The sequence below is a fragment of the Mixophyes fleayi genome, chromosome 6 (assembly GCF_038048845.1).
Source record: "Mixophyes fleayi isolate aMixFle1 chromosome 6, aMixFle1.hap1, whole genome shotgun sequence".
Taxonomy (NCBI): domain Eukaryota; kingdom Metazoa; phylum Chordata; class Amphibia; order Anura; family Limnodynastidae; genus Mixophyes; species Mixophyes fleayi.
The window spans coordinates 84,512,701-84,527,261 of record NC_134407.1 but is presented as its reverse complement, the minus strand read 5'-3'; the positions used below and the strand labels follow the sequence as shown (position 1 = coordinate 84,527,261).

At 38.1% G+C, this 14,561-nt stretch overlaps 1 protein-coding gene across 3 annotated transcripts in view; it reads right to left on the bottom strand.

Moving 5' to 3' along the window:
- The window catches only part of CDHR1 (cadherin related family member 1), a 151,079-nt gene that overhangs the window by 42,882 nt on the left and 93,636 nt on the right, over positions 1 to 14,561 (bottom strand). For all 3 annotated transcript variants that reach the window (XM_075216989.1, XM_075216990.1, XM_075216992.1), the window contains exon 14: positions 13,739 to 13,806. In XM_075216989.1, the coding sequence (XP_075073090.1) occupies positions 13,739 to 13,806 (68 nt within the window). The remainder of the gene's footprint in view (positions 1 to 13,738; positions 13,807 to 14,561) is intronic.

Here is a 14,561-nt window from a genome sequence, read left to right as displayed (position 1 = left end):
TGATATCGGCATCTCCCTTAATATTGACTGCACAGACTTTCACAAATTCTCATTAGTTTATTATACAGCACACACTGTTTGTCTGTGGCGGCGCCCCCTCAGCTATGCCCTCTAGGTGGTGGCACATGTGGCAATGCCTTAGTTTCGGTTCTTACCCTACCCTTTCAAGCACCTGCTGTGAACGTATAAATTGATTGAGCAATTTCCATTTCTGTATTGTTGTTTACTAGCCATGTTTGGTATCAGTAGCTGACAGGGAATGCTGGCCCTCTATTTCCATTTTGGAGGTACCCCTCAATTTAAAAACACATGTAGGTATGATCTAAGATAGGGACTCTCATTGTTCAGAAATATGACCACACTATTAGCAGAAGTGCCTTGATGGGGTGAATGGTATATTTGCAAATGTGTGCAACTGAGACTACTGCATTTTATGTACATGTAAAATAGCAGTTCTTTTATAAGTTCACAGCAGCGTGCTAGGAGATGTTTTTTGAGTATGATTAGGTTATATTTCACGTTATGTAGCTAGCTGAAATCAAGTCCTTCTCCAAATGAAATTAGCATATCAATGTCTGTATCCAAATGCAATAAGCATCCATAACTACAAGAAATGTCTTTAGGGGAATTATAAAAATTCTGAATGTTGTAGTGTATGTAGTGTATGATCAGCCACGAAAAAAGGTATTTGGTGTTTGCAGCATTGCTTTTATTCTTCCTTGGCATTTTCCAAGATCAACAACATTGTGCTGCAAAGAAAGCACATAGCTATGTGAGAAGACAAGCATGGCCATATGTAAAGTGGAAGCAGAGCATTCCCTAGGTCAGAAATATTTCCAAGCTAATAGACACTCAATTTCTGTTTTACTTAAAAAATTAATTTGATGCATAATACTATATTTTAAGATGTTCATGCTTACACTAAGTAACAAAGATCAATTCACTTATATTTCACCATCTGAATAATGCTACCGTTAACAGAACACCAGTTTTGGTCCATTGTGCAAGCCAAAGGTAAGAGGGATATCCACTGAAATATATTGCATGCAGCGAGTATTACAAGCTACATGAGATATAGTATAATAACATATTTTTAAATTTAAAATATCATGTCGAAGCATATTTCATAATATAAGAGAGGACTAGCTAAAATTCAATTTCCGAGGAATCTTCTGACACATTGAGGCACGTTCGCTGTATGGACAAAAGGACCATTACGTCAACAGGGACTGTAATGACATTGTATTCAAATACATATACTTTAACTTGGAGTTGGTCCCCCTTTTGCAACGATAACAGCTTCTAATCTTCTTGGAAGGCTTTCCATGAGATGTTGGAATCTTTCTTTGGGAATTTGTGCCCATTCATTCTGTAGAGCATTTATGAGGTCAGACAAAGATGTTGGATGGGAAGGCCTGTCTCACAATCTCCATTCCAATTCATCCCAAAGGTGCTTGATGGGGTTGAGGTCAGTGCTACATGTGGGCCAGTCAAGTTCTTCCACACAGAACTCATCAAACCATGTGTTTGTAGTCCTTGCTTTGTGCACTGGGGCACAGTCATGTTGGAATAGAAATGGGCCTTCCCCAAACTGTTGCCACAAAGTTGGAACTGTAGATTTGTACAGAATAACTTGTATGGTATGCTGAAGTATTAAGATTACCATTCACTGCAGATAAGGGGCCTAGCCCATACCTTGAAAAACAGCGCTATACCATTATCCCTCCTCCACCAATCTTCACAGTTGGCACAATGCAGTCAGGCACGTAACGTTCTCCCGGCATCCACCAAACCCAGACTCACCCATCTGACTGCCAAACAGAGGAGCGTGAATTATCACTCCACAGAACACGTTTCCACTACTCCACAGTCCAGTGTTGGTGTGCTTTACACCACTTCATCCGTTGCTTGGCATTGGTCTTGGTGATGTGAGGCTTGCATGCAGCTGCTCAGCCATGGAAACTCATTCTATTAAGCTCCCGCTGCACAGTTTTTGTGCTTACATTAATGTCAGTGGAAGTTCAGAACTCAGCTATGGAATCAGCAGGGAGTTGGCGACTTTTACACACCATGTTCCTTAGCAGTCGTTGACACCGCTCTGTGAGTTTATGCGGTCTTCCGATTCATGGCTGAGTTGATATTGTTCCTAAACGCTTCCACTTTCTAAAAATTTACATTTACAGTTGACCATGGAATATCAAGCAGGGATGAAATTTCGTGAACCATCTTATTGCAAAGGAGGCATCCCATCACAATACAACTCTTGAATTCACTGAACTCTTCAGAACGACTCATTTTGTATCACAAATGTTTGCAAAATGGAGACTGCATGGCTAGGTGCTTGATTTTATACACCGCTGGCAATGGGTCTGATTGAGAAATCTCAATTCAATAATTAACAGGTGTCTCCAAATAATTTTGTCCATGTGGTGCACATACCACATGTATTGGCCTCTAGGCAGACATGAGACATTACACCTCCAATAAGATATGATGAAAGAAGCCGACATAAATTTGTAGTTTAACAACTTCATGAGGACAATTAATACCTTTCCAGGCCACAGATGGTGAACATATTCATATATTAGTGATTTAGCAGGTAAACTAATAATCGTGAATAGATAAACAAAGATTTAAAACATATATATATATATATATATATATATATTACTTTTTCATGATGATTAGATGAGGAGGATGGGGCTTCAGCCCCATCAGAGCCATATTATGGGTGGGAGAGAATGACAAATACATTCCTAATGACCAACACAGTCACACCCGAAAGCTCAATGGCCCCGCCAATAAATAGTAACATTTGAACATAGGCATTGTACTCTGAAAGAGGTGTCTCATCTTTTGCTACTACTAAATCCTGCCTTTAATCAGACATTTCAATTTCAGTGGGATAGTTATACACTTTGCCTGCATTTGTAGACAGAAATATACAACTTTTTACATTTGGTGCTAAAAAAATAACATAAAACAGCTTAACACACCAACAACATAAATAAATAAAAACAAACAGACATAATGGATGCAGTGGCAGAAGCCACAAGTTCACTTTATTTATTGTCAGACATAGGTCTAAGGTGGAAGGCACTGAGCCAAGAGAGGTCATTTATAGTCTGCAGGGTAAATTAGACAGTCTACAATCCACAGGTTAACAAATTTAAATCCACAGAGTAACCAATACAGTATATCTCACACAAGAGTAAGAGTAACGAACATATTGCTATAACTGTCCAGCACAACAACAGTGCATCCAGATCAGTTAGCAGTTTAAGCAGACATAAAAGAAAAACCTCTCATGGTAGAATATGAATATTCACACTTATGAAAATGTGTCCACAAAGCGTTAAACATTTCAGTCCTAGGATCTTGACTTTACTACTGTTAACGGATTTCTAGGGTGAATATTGGGTTTTATACTCCTTAATAATCTGGCAAATGTATGAATGACCATTTAATACCGTAATATATGACTATTACCGTCAACCGATTCCTCGCAAAGGTAATTGTGATTTACCCTAAGAAATATCATTCTTATTTTCCTTTAAATCCACAGGACCAATATTTATATAATAGCTTATGCTCATATCTTCAAGAAAGACTACGCACAAAATATAGTTTCATTTAAAATGTGTTGTATTATTAACATACTAATTGTAAAACTTATGTGTATATTATAAAACAGTAAACAGCGTAACAATTTTGACTAACTATTGTCTAAAGGTGTGTGAATGTGTGTGTATATTGTTCTAGGTGTGTGAATGTACAGTGTGTGTGTGCAAGGGGAGGAGGGGGGAAGACCTGTGGGGGAGAGAGAGACACACACACCCAAGCATACATTTTTAACCTACCAAATATTCTCACACAATTTACCACATTTGTCCCTCTTTAATTTCATTTCACTTATCTCAGTCAAAGTCCAACAGCCATCGTTCACTATCCACATTCCCTTCACATGAGATTTTCTAGATGGCAGCCATTTTACAGGCTTGCCAGCTCTAAACACATGGTATTTAACCTTACTACCATATTAAGTGCATCAGCATTTTCAGCAATGAACCATATTATTTCAGAGATTCAGAGTTACAAACTACCCTTTAAACCAGTGATGGGCAAACTTTTTTAGGAGCGGGCCAAATAAAAAAGAAAAACTTTAGGCGGGCCAATATAATTTATTAAAAAACTCAAATATCGAAATATATAATACAAATTTTTTGAATGGGACGGGAGGGTGTTATATAGCAGTGTTACCTCTATAAGTGCAGCGATCGTACAGACACAGCACTTATTTCAGCAGGTTGTTGCAGATCCGTCTTTCTGGTGAGCCACTAACTGACAACACAGCAGCCAATCGAAATCCGCCTTAGTATATGGCCCAGCCCATCTCTTCTCACATGACTTTCAGCCATTAGGGGGCGGGCAGGTGTTTGAGTGATTGACATACGAAGTGTTCTTTTAGGAAGGAGGATGAAGTGTAATGGAGGAAATAGCTGGAAAGGCATAAAAATGAAGGTTCTGACACACAGGGCCGGCCCTAATAATTTTATGCATATTGTAATAAAAAAATGTTAAAATATTGGCGGGCCGGATAGAACCTTTAAGTGGGCCGGATCTGGCCCGTGGGCCGTAGTGTTGCCCATCACTGCTTTAAACCAACAGTATAACAAACCGTTATATTAAACAATCTGACCACTTCCTGAACATTCCAATCACTTACTATGCATCTATTCAACAGCAGTATAACAGACTTTCCAATACCATCTACACGGTTTCTTCACTTTTCCATGATTTTTTTTTCCAACACCACCATTCTATCTAACACCACCATTCTATCTAACAAACAGACTATGCACAACCATTTCCATACACTTACTATTACACAACATTTGCACTTTCCATTAGCCTTCCAAGAATAACCTTTGCCAAAACCACAAAAGCTTCCATGTGAAACCAACAATCCATCCTAAAAATAACAGGAACTCCAGGAATTGTATAGTATTACAGGAATCAACACATTGTCAGCCATCTTAAGCACATGTGCTTGCAATGGTCTAATTTACTACCAATGCAACTTTCATAGCAACAGGGCCCAGTTCTTATTAGAATACACAATCACATACAAATCAGACTAACACCATGCCATTACCTATGTTATATCTACACAGCATTGCAACATTATTACAAAGCATGCATTTAGGTAACACTATCCATACCAAACCAAAGTCTTCCCTTTTAAAACCAACACAAGCTCCAAATAACTCTTGTAAACTCAGACACTTCCATTCACATTTACCATCTGTATACAAACTTCTATATAACCAATGACAAATTTTCATTCATTCTCATATACTCTACCATATATGCACGTGGTCAGCACGGCAAAGTGGGGTCATGAGTTCAATTCCCCACCATGGCCTTATCTGTGTGGAGTTTGTATATTCTCTCTGTGTTTGAGTGGGTTTCCTCCGGGTGCTCCGGTTTCCCCCCACACTCCAAAAACATACTAGTAATTTAATTGGCTGCTATCAAAAATTGACCCTAGTCTCTCTCTTTCTGTCTCTGTGTGTGTGTGTGTGTGTGTGTGTGTGTGTTAGGGAATTTAGACTGTAAGCTCCAATGGGGCAGGGACTGATGTGAATGAGTTCTCTATACAGCGCTGCAGAATCAGTGGCGCTATATAAATAAATGGTGATGATGATGATGATAGGCATCCAGATTTGACCACCTTCCATTCAAAAACACATTACAAACTATATATTTTCAGATTCACTCACCTTTCATTCCTTCCATTCAAAAACTCCATTACAGCATTTATCCTGCTAACCAGGGCCCAACTTACTTTCCTTCACTTTAAAAACCAACACAAGCTCCAAATAACTCTTGTAAACTCAGACACTTCCATTCACATTTACCATCTGTATACAAACTTCTATATAACCAATGTTTATTATCCTGCTAGCCAGGGCCCACTTACTTTCCTGCATGTCCGGCTAGAAGCTAAGGCCGCATGTCTGGTCAGGTTGGGAGCAGAGCACGAAGAGACCTTTGTGCTCTTTGCTGCATAACCTGATACCTTTCTCCAGGGCGGAGTTTACCCTTCCACAGGTACTGCTCACAGCATTCATATGCTAATTTGACCAACTGCTCAAAACTTGTTTCTCTGGTATTCAAGTTCTATAGTGACAGGTGGGGGAAGGAGAGCTTTTTGCCTAGTCACATTCTAATTCAATTGTGGCTCAATCTGTTATATGTTATGTTGATATATAAAATAATAGAGTATTTATATGCTCTTCATCAACTACAACTGTCCTCACGTTGTTCAGATGCCACAGCTATCTTCTGAGACAAGGCCTCATCTTGAACTTCCAGGCTGATAATGACTGCTTTCGGACTGTCTTCTTTTATATGGAGTTGGTAAGACAAGAATTTTTGAAGAAGGTTCTACACGTGTCACCTCTACTTGTCCATTGATACTTTTTGGAGAAGATTACATCAAACGCTTCATTAGCATATCCTCTTATGTTTCTCAAATAGCTTATCAGACAAAAACAAAAAGAAAACACCTAGAAACATTTGTCAACCTTCTTGGGCATTTTGAAGCTGTATGGTGTTAATAGGAGGCTATAATGTGGCTACAGATGGAGACGTTGACACATAGTTAAGGATTGCAGAGAACCAACGTTATCTTGTTACAGATCTGTAAGCAGCTTAGCTTTATTTAGCTTGCTATATTTGGACTAACTGCATTTTCTTCTGTTCTATGGTACACTACTGACTGCAAAAGAACTCTGAGACAGTATATCATGGGCATGGGACTGTTTTTTTGGCCATGTAAGTTTAAATGATTAAGACGACATGTAGGGCCTTATTCATTAAGGAAAGTAAGGCAAAAAAAATAGTTTTCTCCTGAACAAAACCATGTTACAATGCAAGGGGTGCAAATTAGATTTTTATTTTGCACATAACTTAAATACTGTCTGTTTTTTCATGTAACACACAAATACTTTATAGCTTATTTGTACACTGAAATATAAAGTTGATCTAGGACAGTGTTGACTAACCTGTGACACTCCAGGTGTTGTGAAACTACAAGTCCCAGCATACCCTTCCAGCAATAAGGTGCTATATATTTGCAAAGCATGCTGGGACTAGTAGTTTCACAATACCTGGAGTGTCACAGGTTAGCCAACATTGATGTAGGACAAACTCTACCCCAACTATAAATCTGTTCCCACATTTTAAATTTACTTCCCCCTCCAATGCAACATGGTTTTGCCAAGGTGCAAAGTTACTCTTAATTTTTTGCTTTACTTTCCTTAATGAAGCAGGCCCGTAGTGTATATGCGGAAGCACTATACAGTGGTGTCCAAAAGCCTTGCTTTGTATTTGGCAAATTGCAAGAATAAATCAGAATGGGTTTGGTTTAAAATCAATCATTTAGGGTCCCACTGGCAATGCGTCGGCATAAAAAAAATCATATAAACACTATGCATTTGCGCCTGCATTTGATATGTTGTTCACATGCAGTATACCTGAGGTTCCTGTGCACTGGACGCTTTTGCGAATAAGTCCAGAATAAAAACGGCACAGAGATTTTTCTAGTCACTTCAACCCCTTAAAATGAATGGGCTATTAAAATGATTAAGAGAAACTCCATAGATTAAGTAAATAAAACCAGGCAGCGTTGACATTCCAAAAATTTCTCAACCAGCTTCAGCTCTAGACATCCTGGACCGGTTCCCGCTAACACAGACAATAAATAAAGGTTGGGTCCCCTGCTATATTGAAAACAATCGCCAGGCTAGAGAATATGGTTTGATTCCCACTATTAACAGGGAATCCTACAGCACGGGGTCCCCCTCCCATAAAGAGAATCAGCTGCATAGAGTGCGGCTGTAGCCTCTATGGAAGTTGGTGCAAAAACCAACATGAACTCCCCCTCCCAAAGAAAAAAAGCGTTTAGGCTCATGCCGGCATCCTTGGGTTAGGATACCTGGAGTGGCAACTTTGCCACCACTGTGGTCAAAGTATAATGGTAACAGGCCTATAATCTTCCATTCCATTATACTAAATTAGTAATAAATTGTACATAAAAAAACTAGTAAATTAAATTTTATTCAAACAAAAACTCAAGAAAAACCTGTAATCTACTGGACTTTAAAAAAAAAACAACAAATTGCTCTACTCTGAAACCCACTGCAAAATTGTGAACTTATTTGGCCAGGTCTCTCTTTAATTGCTCAGAAGACAGCAATAAAATCCAAGTATGATCAGAGATTTGTAGAATGATGGTTGTTGGGGCACGGATAGCAATGAGTTGACATGGTCAATGAAATGTCTGCCAATGTTTCATGAGAAACAGTTTCCTATCCTATCTGGTTTGCTACCTTCCTTTGGCACCCTGCTCTGTATAGCACTGCAGAACTTTTGGAACCCTATAAATAAATGCTAATAATAATAATCATAATAAGGTAACAAACAAGCATTCTGTGACAGGATAGACTGACTATGCCACCCTGTCTGTTGTTGCTGAGAACTGGCTGGGCTTAATTTGCCACCGTTCCTTTTGTTATCCCATATGCGCCCTCTCACCGCAGTAGGAGGGGCTTACAAATGCTGCCACCACTGGACTCCTTACCGGCATCCAGTACTGGGTTTCTTCTCGGTAACTGACGCTGCGAGTGTACCCCATTACTGGTGTACCTGGGCTGGTACTCCTGACCTCTTCCTATGGATCAGGGTAGCTGTGGATGGATCCCCCCTGGCCTATCACACTGGCCAGAGCTGCTGGGTAGCGTCAGAGCGGTGGTACTGGATGCTGGGTCCAAACCTCAGAAACAGACGGGAATGGATTAGATTTTGGGTCTAATCAGTAAGTCACAGGGTTTTCAGCATGGAAGATGTTTTCAAGCAGGTCTTTGAAGCAAGTGATGTTTATTTGCAGTCACACTGATTGAAGGTATCAGTGCTCAGGTCAGATGGAATCAGAAGAACAACTTTCAATACACGACAGTGCTTTTTATACAGATTTGAACACAGCCTCTAAGTGTAAGCTAGCCCCCTTGAGGTCTGAGCTCTTTTTAGAAACAGGATGCAATTTGTTTACCAAACATGGAGTTACATGCAATGCAAAGCTAACAATATTTACACTACTGTGATATCCTAAAACTTTGCTGTGATTTCCTGGATCTTGTTTCAGACATAGAGAAAATCTAACAGCAGTCTAATTAACCTTCCTATGCCTTCAGGTGCTAGACCCTCACACATCAAAAGGTCTAATTAGCATGGGTTCTTTCTTCCAACAGTTGCAGAATACACATTTCCTCTAAAGATAAGAATGCCCCAAGAAAAGTTGTAAAACCCCAAATAAGGCATTTCCTTACACTAAGATACACAAAGACTTCCTAAAGAAGGGCTTATTGTATAAGATACATACATCAGAAATAATGTATTTCTTCTAGCAAGGTTAAAACAAACAAGTTTTTTCCCTGGTCTCAGAAATAAAGATTTCCTATACCAAAATATACACAATATCAAAAATAAGTGCATTTGCAATTATATAAATAAGCGCCCTGCACTATTTCCTTTAAATAAATTTATACCATAAGTTACTTATAAGTGATCCAGTCACACATTTACAAATGTCTATAAACCTCTGTGATGTCAGCATAGAGCAACAGTGGGCAGAATTTCATATTCCAGGATTATTATATCCAGACATTAATTCAAAGAGCAAAGCAAAGCATGTGAGCAATTGCAAATTACCTGACTAAAAAATGGTTTGCCAGTGGTGTGAGCATGCAATTTAATCAAAAACGGTCCGATGCTGCATTGCATGAAACACTCATCGCACCCAGCAATGCATGCTTGAAAGTTCAATGATGCAAAGAGCAAAGGAAATGTTTTGCCAAGCAGTAGAGAAAGGAATATGCCCAGATGAATTATTCTTTACTATTTGCTTGACAAACAGATGAAATGGTGCCAAATTAAAAAAAAGACTACAGCCATAACTGCTTGTTTCCAACAGCAAAGGTTTATGTTCAGTTGTAGAACTGCAGTGGATATGGCTGCTACGTGCATATACTCAATTACTATATTATCTGTTTATTGTGATTGCAATTCATTTATGTGGATACTTTTGTATAAATTGTAATACATATTGTGTTTTTATAGATAATGGAATGTGACTACCATTGATATATATTTAATATTACTTATAGAACTGGTATATTAGAGCAGCCACATTTGTACATGGCTGCTACGGGGCAAATTAATGCCAGTCCACCCTCCTGAGACCGCTTTAAAGAGCAGAGTGGGGGTCTCTCTCGAGCATGTAAGAGTCTAGCACGCAAATGGAGCTTTATTGTGCATAATAAGAGTGTGTTCCAGTTTCAAAATGCCTCTATGTCTGTGGAGAGGCTTAATTTTCCCCTCAAAACTTTTTCTTCACCCATACCTTATCAATACTTTAACACACCATTGCTTGTAATAAGTTTGCGTTAAACCACTCATGCACTTAATTGTAATACTGTTATGCATACAAGGCTGTTTCAAGAAAAACTGTAGAGAGGTTGAAGCACACTGTGGTGCAATTAAAGCAGATTGTTTCTGCGATAAATCTTAGTAAACGACTGTATGCTACGGCACTGGAGGATGGAAGTTGGTTATACATGCAGTTCTTGACATAGCTAGATGAATGCACATGCTGGTGCTCTTCTCTTCCTGATGTCAGTTGGTGGAAAAGTGAAGTGAGCTCCTGTTACCACTAGCAAATAGCACAGTGCATTTAGAATAGATAGTATTGTTTAAATCTGAGGTGCTTATAATCTTGTGTTTGTGCTATGATGCGTTTCAAGACACACCTGGGGGTAAATGTATCATGTTCCGGTTTTTTCAACTCGCCGGAAATCTGCGAGTTTATAGCCAAATTTAAAGCGGCGCTGGCTTGTAAAGGCAAGTTTGCCTTTACAAGCCAGCGCCACTTTCAATTTCAGCTGTAAACTCGCCGATTTCCGGCGAGTTGAAAAAATCGGACCATGATACATTTACCCCCTGATCTGTTTTTCAAAGAAAACTTAATAATCAGAAGTAGAAAGCTTTATTTCATTGATACGTTATTATAAAGGAGATAAATTTTGATTGACATGCCTAAACGAAGCAAATTGATTTAAAGTTTGACCACTTGTTACTGTTCATGGTCATGATTACAGCAACAACAATAAATGATAATCCTTCAGGAAAATAAAGAACTAAATCGGAAAAAGAAGATGCAATGAATGCCAGATATTTTATTGTTAGCATAAATGTCTAATAGTGGTTACATGTGGTAATAAAATATGAGATTATGCTCATAATGTGGTTATCAGGGCATAAAGAAAACATTGAATTTGTTCAAAGTGGTTTGAAAATATTGCTTGTGCAAACAAAAGAAAAATGTTTTCCGGCGCTCAGAAACAAACAATATATAAAAATCACTATGTGTCAGCATATACATAAAGGAGAATTTTGTGCACAATGTATCTATGTTGGGATTAAGTTCATCTGCCAATGTCAAGGCATCTCCTGTAGGTGAGTGGATAATATTGTTGCATTCAATCATAAAACAGAGAAATTCAAATAACAATGTAACAGAGGAATTGGTTATGAGATCAAAGAGTCATTAAAGATATGGGACCATGTTCACAATGTACATGTATACACACAAATATTATATACATTTATATGATCTTACTATGCAAAAATGTTTATATATTAATAAAATTAGATATCAAAAGAAACATTAAAGAACAAAATATGTTCTCCAATCTCAGTAACTCTAAACAGTCTAAAGAGAAATTAATATTAGTTTATTTTATTAATATTTTTCCATTGTCTTCAATTATAAATGGAAGATAAAAGGAAAGTGTACACCCAAATTATTAAAAATTCTTCACTGTTTATATATTGTTTTCTTTATGCACACCTCTTCAGATGGTCAGAACCTACTTTTTTAATTTTTCAGCCTACTTCTACTATTCTTTAATAGCTCTGCTAAAATAAATAAATAAATAAATAAATATATACATTTTCCATTGTGATGTATTGTACATAGTATTTAACCTCCAATTTGTTTTATGCATTCAGGATCACATGAAAACAAAGCAGTGCAATATTATTGAGTTCATATTACTTTGCATTATGTAGAGAATGAAAAGAGCAAGGTATGGAGACAGCAGGGCCCCTCTCCCCTCCTGTCTCCATACCTGTTCTTCTACTCCATCTTCACTCATATGTCTGCCCTGAAGTATTGGTACTTTGTGTTTATTGCTGTGTACTATGTCACCCTGTATGGTCTCCTGTTTGTATTATGTACGGCGCTGCGGAAACCTTGTGGCGCCTAACAAATAAATGATAATAATAATAATAATTGGACTAAAATGAAAAATAACCCAAGCCCAGACTGCCAAATCACACAAATATATGCCCCACAACAGTAAGTCTGCAAATAACAGTGGCACCTGCAACACTGTGGCAAACAAGGCTTCTAAATTCAACAAACTTCCCAAGAGAACCAGATCATTGTCATTTCACCCTGGGTGTGATCTTACAGAATAAACTGCAAGAATTACTACAGCTGCCTACTCCTATGTGATTGAATAGATGTGTTAGTTGTGTGTCAGTGATGGCAGTAGAAAACATGCGTAGAACGTTGAACAGAGGCCAGAGTTAGAGTTCAGCCCTGGGTACTAGTGGAATCTAGTAAGTCACTAGATAAAAGTGGTGGAGCTTGGCCCCTTTTCACTGGGTGCTAAATTAAATCTACCTTATCTACTGAATTAAGAAGCTTGTACGACAATTGACAACTCCCAGAACCATTCACAATAGCTACAAATTTGGCTGGTGCAGAGTTGTTGGCAAAATGGGTATAAATTTCTCTGAAAAGAAGAGTACAGAGAAATAGAGCATTTTTTCCCATATGCAGAGCTGTACACATCTCAAGATGTGTACACACATGCAGCATATGCATTTGGATTAGGAGAAGTCACCATCATCGGATTGTATTTGCACCTACCTTGTAGCATATATGTGTGTTTCTATAGGGCTGCATGAGCTGCATTTGCATAAATCGCTTTATGTTAGAATGCACCATACCTCCCCCATTCCATCTCTCCATGCCCAGACAGCTGTATGTGCTAGAATTTTGCAGGTTTCTATAGGCGCATATGCGTGCACCCAATTTTCATTCATGTGCAGAGCAATTTAAACCAAGATACAATGGCAAACTGGCATACATCCCACTCTGCATCAACCCCACAGACGTTAATTATAAGCATTTCACATGTAACTCTGACAGTCCAAAAATTTATGTAAGTGAATGGATATGCACAAAAATGAATTGCAAGTTGTATAAACACAAAACATGTTTGCATTTCATTCATTCCAATGTTGCCTTCGTTACTTAGGACTTAAACACTAAGTAAAATACAATGGCACTCTATGGGAACGTTTATTAGGTATATATTAACATTATGCTGCAGGGAGACATGGTAATAAAAGATCTTCTAACACTGTTGAAGCAAGGGCAAAGTACAAGGTTTATTCATGATCTTAGCAAAAGGCATGTGTACGAATGCTACAAAATAACCATTATGAAAAAAAGAGGTAGATAACACATAATTGGATAAACTTTATACGCTGATGTCTCACATTATTACACAAATTGTGTGCATGAATTGATGTTTTTACTTACGGATCAGATCCAGCTCCATATATAGAATACTTGATTTCACCCCAAAGTCCTGAATCCAGATCAGTTGCCTATAATAAATAATTTATCGGAATCAAGTGGCATTCTTATTTTAATCACATATATAACAGCCATGTCGCCAAAATCTGACATTACTGAATTATTAATGTTTCCTCTATAAAACAATACATAAGAAAGGCTATGATAAAACAATATGTTATTCTTCTATAGCTGACACACACACCATTTAAAATTAAGTATCTTTAAGCCTCACATTGTTGCATTCTTCATATCAGTCTTATGAATTTAATAGATGTTTTTTTAGAGATGGGGCACTCCGTTTCCCAAAAACCGGGCCCACCCGAACTTAGGGAAAAACGTCATCATTGTCTCGTCGGATTTCGCGAGATGTTGATTCTTTAAATAATGCCCGAAACAGAGCTCCGTCGCCATTTCACAGAGAGACAAAGAAGGGATAGCAGCGTCTTTGATAGGGTCTAGTGTAGTTAGGCAGGGTTAGTATAGTGATAGTCTCAAGTCACATTGTCAGTGCCAAAGCTCACCAACAATTAGGAGAGGTGTTAGTGGGCTTTGTTCAATAGGCTTTTATTGTTCTTTCCAGTCTCCATTCACATGCCAGAGTTCGCTTACAATTAGGAGAGTTGGCATTTTGCATTTTCTTTATAAAAATGTAATAGCCGACTATTGTTCTTTACACTCAAATTGTATTGTGCCACAATTCACCCACAATTCGGATAGGTGGCATTTTGCATTTTTTTTATAAAAATTTAATAGCCGACTATTGTTCTATACACTCAAATTGCAT